The sequence below is a fragment of the Procambarus clarkii genome, chromosome 28 (genome assembly GCF_040958095.1).
Source record: "Procambarus clarkii isolate CNS0578487 chromosome 28, FALCON_Pclarkii_2.0, whole genome shotgun sequence".
In the NCBI taxonomy this organism is placed as follows: domain Eukaryota; kingdom Metazoa; phylum Arthropoda; class Malacostraca; order Decapoda; family Cambaridae; genus Procambarus; species Procambarus clarkii.
The window spans coordinates 3,633,201-3,642,252 of record NC_091177.1 but is presented as its reverse complement, the minus strand read 5'-3'; the positions used below and the strand labels follow the sequence as shown (position 1 = coordinate 3,642,252).

At 52.8% G+C, this 9,052-nt stretch overlaps 1 protein-coding gene across 1 annotated transcript in view; it reads right to left on the bottom strand.

Annotated features, from left to right (window-relative positions):
• Positions 1 to 418: 418 nt before the first annotated feature.
• LOC138369334 (uncharacterized) overlaps positions 419 to 9,052 on the bottom strand; it is a 19,719-nt gene continuing 11,085 nt past the window's right edge. The window contains exon 2 of the mRNA XM_069332571.1: positions 419 to 1,349. Within this exon, the coding sequence (XP_069188672.1) occupies positions 419 to 1,349 (931 nt within the window). The remainder of the gene's footprint in view (positions 1,350 to 9,052) is intronic.

The following is a 9,052-nucleotide window of genomic DNA, read 5'->3' as shown; positions in this document are numbered from 1 at the left end:
CCCCTCTCTCTCCCCCTCTCCCCTCACACTCCCCTCTCACTCTCCCCCTCTCCCCCTCACTCTCCCCTCTCTCCCCACGTAAGAGGACCCATGGGAACAATATATATATATATAAACTCAAGCCCACAGTCTCGACTGGTGGGGGGGGGGGTGTCGCCTATTTGTACCGGCATATTTGTTCTGGGTCTTGTTCCTCTCTTATATAGGATCGAAGCTCCGTTCTTGGAGCTAAAAAATTTTCACTGTCGTTTGTTAGATGTTATGATGGAGTTCGATTCCCCATCACCAGGTGGGGAATCGAACCAAATCGAACCTATAGCCAAATTGTACCTTTTGGTATATATATATATATATATATATATATATATATATATATATATATATATATATATATATATATATATATACTAGTCTTTCGTTAAAAGAAGGTTATATGGCCATTAGAAAAGGTGTATAGGGTGTTGAGAGTCCTATTGTTGTCTGTGTATGGTGCTCTCTGACTCTTGATGATGTCTGGGTATGGTGCTCTCTGGCTCTTGATGATGTCTGTGTATGGTGCTCTCTGACTCTTGATGATGTCTGTGTATGGTGCTCTCTGACTCTTGATGATGTCTGTGTATGGTGCTCTCTGACTCTTGATGTCTGTGTATGGTGCTCTCTGACTCTTGATGTCTGTGTATGGTGCTCTGTGACTCTTGATGATGTCTGTGTATGGTGCTCTCTGGCTCTTGATGATGTCTGTGTATGGTGCTCTCTGGCTCTTGATGATGTCTGTGTATGGTGCTCTCTGACTCTTGATGATGTATGTGTATGGTGCTCTCTGACTCTTGATGATGTATGTGTATGGTGCTCTCTGACTCTTGATGATGTCTGTGTATGGTGCTCTCTGACTCTTGATGATGTCTGTGTATGGTGCTCTCTGACTCTTGATGATGTATGTGTATGGTGCTCTCTGACTCTTGATGATGTATGTGTATGGTGCTCTCTGACTCTTGATGATGTCTGTGTATGGTGCTCTCTGGCTCTTGATGATGTCTGTGTATGGTGCTCTCTGGCTCTTGATGATGTCTGTGTATGGTGCTCTCTGACTCTTGATGATGTCTGTGTATGGTGCTCTCTGACTCTTGATGATGTCTGTGTATGGTGCTCTCTGGCTCTTGATGATGTCTGTGTATGGTGCTCTCTGGCTCTTGATGATGTCTGTGTATGGTGCTCTCTGACTCTTGATGATGTCTGTGTATGGTGCTCTCTGGCTCTTGATGTCTGTGTATGGTGCTCTCTGGCTCTTGATGATGTCTGTGTATGGTGCTCTCTGACTCTTGATGACGTCATCCTCTTGACACGAGCCTCTGGAGGTAGGATAAGAGTTCTGAAGTCACTTCCAGCTCTTTAAACCAGGGGATCTTTAAGAGCTTGTCTGTCTCTCTTCCCTGTGTACCGTCTGTTACCTAGCAGTAAAATAGGTACCTGGGTGTTAGTCAGCTGTCACGGGCTGCTTCCTGGGGGTGGAGGCCTGGTCGAGGACCGGGCCGCGGGGACACTAAAAAGCCCCGAAATAATCTCAAGATAACCTCAAGATAACCGTCGTGCTGGTACGTCCTGGTACCTGGTGCTGTAGGTACCGTCTTATTGGTGGTCTTCTGGTCCCTGTAATGACCACTTCTCGGACCAAAATCTTCCCGGACCATCTTACAAGACTCATCTGTCTCCTACTCTTCTCCTTCATTTGGCATCGTCTGCGATCATCGGTATTTAGGTGATTGGTTAACTAGCCTGTGGTTAGTGACCTAACTAGCCTGTGGTTAAGTGACCTAACTAGCCTGTGGTTAAGTGACCTAACTAGCCTGTGGTTAAGTGACCTAACTAGCCTGTGGTTAAGTGACCTAACTAGCCTGTGGTTAAGTGACCTAACTAGCCTGTGGTTAAGTGACCTAACTAGCCTGTGGTTAAGTGACCTAACTAGCCTGTGGTTAAGTGACCTAACTAGCCTGTGGTTAAGTGACCTAACTAGCCTGTGGTTAAGTGACCTAACTAGCCTGCGGTTAGTGACCTAACTAGCCTGCGGTTAAGTGACCTAACTAGCCTGCGGTTAAGTGACCTAACTAGCCTGCGGTTAAGTGACCTAACTAGCCTGTGGTTAAGTGACCTAACTAGCCTGTGGTTAGTGACCTAACTAGCCTGTGGTTAAGTGACCTAACTAGCCTGTGGTTAAGTGACCTAACTAGCCTGTGGTTAAGTGACCTAACTAGCCTGCGGTTAGTGACCTAACTAGCCTGCGGTTAGTGACCTAACTAGCCTGCGGTTAGTGACCTAACTAGCCTGTGGTTAAGTGACCTAACTAGCCTGTGGTTAAGTGACCTAACTAACCTGTAGTTAGGTCACTAACGTACGTGAGACATTGTATGGGTTCCTGAACCGGTTCTTAGAGGTAGTCCGCTTGTTACTCAAGTTCAGGCAAGTTTATTAGAGATAACTAAAATACATCTCAAGGAGATGGAGTAACTTAGGATATTTCTACCACTCAACTTCTTATTCCACTCATGGGAGTGGAGTGAGAACCCCATAATACAAGGAAATACATCCGCCCCGTCCGCCCCCATAATACAAGGAAATACATCCCCCCCCCCCCCTCTGGCCCTACTAACGAGGCACTACATGTCTGGCACTGGCACTGTGGGCCGCTGTGGGAGTTATGTAAGAGAGGCTGCTCACTTAGTGTGCCGCTCCCGCCCCTCTCTGGGGTGGGGGTGGACCTGCTCCCACGGGCCTGGGCGTGCTCCCATGTGCTCCCACGGGCCTGGGCGTGCTCCCACGGGCCTGGACGTGCTCCTGTGTGCTCCTACGGGCCTGGACGTGCTCCCATGTGCTCCCACGGGCCTGGGCGTGCTCCCACGGGCCTGGGCGTGCTCCCACGGGCCTGGGCGTGCTCCCACGGGCCTGGGCGTGCTCCCATGTGCTCCCACGGGCCTGGGCGTGCTCCCACGGGCCTGGACGTGCTCCTGTGTGATCCCACGGGCCTGGGCGTGCTCCCACGGGCCTGGGCGTGCTCCCATGGGCCTGGACGTGCTCCCACGTGCCTGGACGTGCTCCCACGTGCCTGGACGTGCTCCCACGTGCCTAGACGTGCTCCCACTTACCTAGACGTGCTCCCACGGGCCTGGGCGTGCTCCCACTGGCCTGGGCGTGCTCCCACGGGCCTGGGCGTGCTCCCACGGGCCTGGACGTGCTCCCACGTGCCTGGACGTACCTCCAAGTGCCTGGACGTACCTTCCACGTGCCTGGACGTACCTTCCACGTGCCTGGACGTACCCATACGTGCCCTGCACGTCAATGACTGGAGGAGAGATTACAAGACAGACCATACAAGTCACATGCGCCCCTCTTGCCCCCGACTCCAGCCTTCCTGGAAACTGCTTTCAATTCCATCTTGATCCCCGGAAGGTCCCCCCCCCCTTTTCCCTTCCCTTCCCTCCCCCTCCTTCCCCCTTTCCCTCCCTCCCCCTCCTTCCCCCTTTCCCTCCCTCCCCTCCATCCCCCCCCCTCCCTCCCTCTCTCCTGCACCTCAGCGTAATTATCAGAGCGTAGTTGAGTCGTGTGACCGCAAATGGCCCGGGAGACAATTAAAGACGGCGACACAGCGCCCCAAGACAGTCAATTATTGCCTCAAGTTCCCATCCTCCTCCTCCTCCTCCTCCTCCTCCGGAAAGATTCATTTGGAGGAGTTGTGCTCTCATCCCTCCTGATTTGCGGACGTCTCCGCCAATCGCGGCCCGAGATTTAAGGCCCGTTCGATTGCTATTGGTGGAGCCGGGCCCGGCGGCCCTCCTGTCGAGTGACGGGGCATTAGGTTTAGTCAAGTCTTTCTGCGATGCCTTCCACAGAATCTTCTGGAAAGGGGGCGGGGCCCCCCCCCAGACGCTACCTGAAGGGTGTCTCTGGGGGTCCACGCCCCCCCCCCCCCACACGGACCACGCGCCCCCACGGGGCTCTACGGCTCTAAATTGTGTGACAATCGATGAAAAATCGTGAGTTTAATTCGTGATTGAGCTCCCGACGGCCGGCTGACCCCCCTCCCCCCAGGGGGGGGGCGAGGACCGCGCGCTCCTATTGGCTGGCGGGAGGGATCAATACTGCTCCCCTCCCCCCCCTAATTCCCCCCCCCCCATGGGGTGGTCCCACAGGGAGGGGGGGCCATGGGTGGTCCGCCTTAATACCCTGGGGTCCGTGCCCCCCTTACACACACACCCAAAGTGCTCCTCTTTGGGGCAGGGGGAAGTTGTCCCCCCTAACACCGTGGGGGGTCCCTATTCCCCCCCGGGGAGGTCCCTAGGGGAATGTGGGGGTATAGGCCCCCCTTTACCACGACCCTGACCCCAGAGACTGACCCCACGACCCTGACCCCCACGGCCCTGACCCCCCAACGGCCCTGACCCCACGGTCCTGACCCCACGACCCTGACCCCAGAAACTAACCCCACGACCCTGACCCCACAGCCCTGACCCCACGGCCCTGACCCCACGACCCTGACCCCAAGACCCTGACCCCACGGCCCTGACCCCAGAGACTGACCCCACGACCCTGACCCCAGAGCCCTGACCCCAGAGCCCTGACCCCAAGGGACACTGGGGGGGGCTGGGTCCCCTCCTCTATATATTCATAATACTTTTAATCGTTAATATTTGTATGCAGACGATGAGTCACAATAACGGGGCTGAAGTATGTTGACCAGACCACACACTAGAAGGTGAAGGGACCACGACGTTTCGGTCCGTCCTGGACCATTCTCAAGTCACACAATCGACTTGAGAATGGTCCAGGACGGACCGAAACGTCGTCGTCCCTTCACCTTCTAGTGTGTGGTCTGGTCAACATGTTAATATTGTATTAATAATTTATTTGTATTAATATTATTTACACAATGTATACTTACTGTAGTGCCCGATCTACCCTGTCAATCCCCCTGAGAATTTTGTAGGTGGTTGTCATGTCTCCCCCTCACTCCTCTGTCTTCCAAGACGCGAGGTTCAGCTCCCTAATTAGCCTTTCCTCGTAGCTCATACCTCTCAGTGTGTGTGTGTGCGTGTGTGTGTGTTCACCTAGTTGTACTCACCTAGTTGTATTCCCCCTAGTTCTATTCCCCTAGTTCTATTCACCTAGTTGTGCTTGCGGGGGTTGAGCTCTGGCTCTTTGGTCCCGCCAGAGTTCCGGGACCACTCTCTATGTATGGGGGGGGAGGTGCTATGGGGACTGCGCCAGGGGGGGGAACGTGCTATGGGGACTGGGCACGGGGGGTGGAGGGGGAGTATTGGGGGGAGGTCATATGATAGAGGAAATGAAGGTGGTTATGTTGTTAGGGTCTCGTGTGCTGATCCGAGGGGAGGGGGGGGAGGGGGGTGGAGGGGGGGATGGCCCCCCCTGTACCCCCCCCCCCTCCTGGACCACAGGGAAAATTGGCCTTGTCGGGTAATTCCTGTTTTATCGATGGTTTACCTCTTATAGGTATCATGTGTTGTGTGTGGGGGAGGGAGGGGGAGAGAGAGAGAGAGAGAGAGAGAGAGAGAGAGAGAGAGAGAGAGAGAGAGAGAGAGAGAGAGAGAGAGAGAGAGAGAGAGAGAGAGAGAGAGAGAGAGGGAGAGAGAGAGAGAGAGAGAGAGAGAGAGAGAGAGAGAGAGAGAGAGAGAGAGAGAGAGAGAGAGAGAGAGAGGAGAGAGAGAGAGAGAGAGAGAGAGAGAGAGAGAGAGAGAGAGAGAGAGAGAGAGAGAGAGAGAGGGAGAGAGAGAGAGAGAGAGAGAGAGAGAGAGAGAGAGGGAGAGAGAGAGAGAGAGAGAGAGAGAGAGAGAGAGAGAGAGAGAGAGAGAGAGAGAGAGAGAGAGAGGAGAGAGAGAGAGAGAGAGAGAGAGAGAGAGAGAGAGAGAGGAAAGGGAATGGAACAAAAGGAAGAGAGAGCGGAGCACAAGAGGAGGTAAGATTAAAAAAAATTAGATACTTGCCTAGCGTTTATGTTCTCATTCTTCCTGATATATATTCCTTCCCCCTTCCCCTCCTTCCCTCTTCCCTCTTCTTCCCTCCCCCGTCCCCTTTCCCCCCCTCCCCTTGTGGGGGTCCCCTCTGGTCCCCTCACCAGCGGCTGGAGCCAAGAGTTCCACACGAGGACTGGCGTAATTGAGTGAGGATCAAATGTCCTTAAACGTTCTTATGAGGGATCCAAGTCCCTCCCCCTCCCTCCTACGCACACGCAGAAGACACGCACACGCACGCAACACGCACGCACGCACACGCACGCGGCACGCCTCAACAGCTCGATATCCGTATGACTTACAACATTACGAAGGCAACACAGGACTTAGCTAGCGAGGATATCCCCAATGGTTGTGTCTTCACACAACTGGTGAACGTGTACACCTGCCTCCACACACCTGCCGTCCTCAACACCTGGCATTCATCCACCTGTCTTCTCACCAACTTATGCATGCGGGGGTTGAGTTCCAACTCTTTGGTCCCGCCTCTCAACCGTCAATCAACTGGTGTACTGGTTCCTGAGCCTACTGGGCTCTATCATATTTACATTTAAAACTGTGTATGGAGTCAGCCTCCACCACATCACTGCCTAGTGCATTCCATCTGTTAACTACTCTGACACTGACAAAGTTCTTTCTAACATCTCTGTGGCTCATCTGGGTACTCAGTTTCCACCTGTGTCCGCTTGGACTTGTGCCCACCTGTGTTAAATAAACTGTCTTTATCTACGCTATCAATTCCTCGGAGAATCTTGCATGGGGTGATCATGTCTCCCCCGCCTAACTTTTCTGTCTTTCAGCTACGTGAGGTTTGGTTCCGTAGTCCCTCTTGGTAGTTCATACCCCTGTGGGACTCCGCTGGTGACATCTCGTCATTCTGGAATCTCTCTCTTACAGTAACTCTCAGTTTCCTGCCTCTTGTGTGCAGTCTTGTCCACTAGAGCACCTTACCTGTCGCTCCTGTCTGCAGCTCCTACTTGTGCACCAGGGGCCAGATTCACGAAGCCGTTACGCAAGCACTTACGAACCTGTACATCTTTCCTCAATCTTTGACGGCTTTGGTTACATTTATTAAACAGTTTACAAGCATGAAAATTTGCCAATCAACTGTTGTTATTGTTATAAACAACCTCCTGGTGCTTTCGGAGCTCATTAACTGTCTAATAATTGTAAACAAAGCCGCCAAACATTGAGAAAAGATATATAGGTTCGTAAGTGCTTGCGTAACTGCTACGTGAATCTAGCCCCAGCCTTTTATGGAGTGTCGTGTCTAAGATTTTCTGACAATCCAAGAAAATACAGTCTGCTCCACCCTTGGTTATCTTGCCTAGCGTTCGTCGCCTGGTCAACGTATTCTAACGAAGCCGAAAGGCGACATGTACCGTCCCTGAACCCGTGTTGATGGAGAGTCGAAATGGACCGTCTCTCCAAATGTGCATTCTTCCCACCACCTTCATCCCCTTGCGTGGAACACAGGTGATGGACGTCGACCTCCTCACCTGTGTACCTGTGTACCTGTGCACCTCCTCAGGCAGTTCAGTCCCTCCTGCCTTTCACCTCTTCCTGTATCGGGCTACATTAGCTGTCTTCTAACTTTCCGGAAGGTCTCCTGTGATCTCTTATACACCAGAGACAGTGGCACGCACAGTGCTTCTGCACACTCTTTTAGTATCTATGCTGAAATCCTGTCAGGTGTAGCAGAGAGAGAGGGATAGAGAGAGAGAGACCCTCCCCCCCCCACCACACGACAGAGGGGTCACAAATGGGACCCCCCACGTGCCAGGAGGGGGAAGGGGGGAGGTGGCCATTGTACACGAAGCTCGCCCCCCTTCTCCCTCCTGCTGATATATGGATGTCACAGGCAGATAGTCTTGTGTTGCCTCCGCCTGGCCCCGTCCACCTGCCTAGCCTCCATGGACCCCTGCACACACCTGCCTCTCTTCCTCTACTCTCTCTCTCTCTCTCCTACCCTTAATCTCTCTCTCTCTCTCTCTCTCTCCCCACCCTTAATCTCTCTCTATCTCTCTCTCCCCACCCTTAATCTCTCTCTCTCTCTCTCTCCCCACCCTTAATCTCTCTCTCTCTCTCTCTCTCTCTCTGTCTCTCTCTCGAACTGGAGACAGGGAGAGACAGAGAGAGTTCCCGTCCTGACCCCTTCACCTGCTACCCCCTACAATGTTAACACGCGAGCGGTCAGTCAATCAAGGTACAACACTTTGCCACAATGATCACTATTTCCCCCCCCCTCTCTCTCTGCCTGTGTGGCTGGCAGGTGTGTGTGTGTGTGTGTGTGTGTGTGGGGGGGGGGGGGCTGACTCACACGACCTGTAGTAGGTTCATATATTCTAACTCTACTCCCTAGCAAAACCCTCCTCCCCCCCCCCCCCCCGCTCCATGGGGAGGGGGTAATGCAGGTGTGTGAGGAGGGGGGGTAATGCAGGTGTGTGAGGAGGGGGGGTAATGCAGGTGTGTGAGGAGGGGGGTAGAACATGCCATGCCAACCAGGTCTGGTCAGAGACCGGGCCGCAGGGAACTCGAGCCCCGGAACCACAGCAAGGTAACTTACCATAAACTGATAAAGGCAATGATATCCATAAGAACCGTTGGCAAGGAATCCTCCAGAACACTGAACACAACGTATGTACCACACACTCTCCAATATGCAGCGCTTGCCTCATATTCAAATCAAGGAATTAATCTCAACTACACAAACTCCTGAGGCATGTGACAGTGATCGTTCCGGAGGTTTGAGCATGGAGATACAGCACACAGTTGAAGGAACTCCGCCTCAACACGTCGGAAGGAAGAGAGGAGCCATGTTCACAACGTACAAGATATTAACGCTAAACAGAACCAGTGGAACTAGACACACGCGTCAGAGAGAGGGAAAATCTGATCTGTGACCTGCACAAGCTGTTCCCAAATGGCTGGGAGAAACCCACAAACAAGCCACAGAAGCCTTCAATCGTCTTCAAATCAATCGAGAAACAATTAACCCGAGCGAAGAACAATTTTTATTTATATTACTTCTAAGC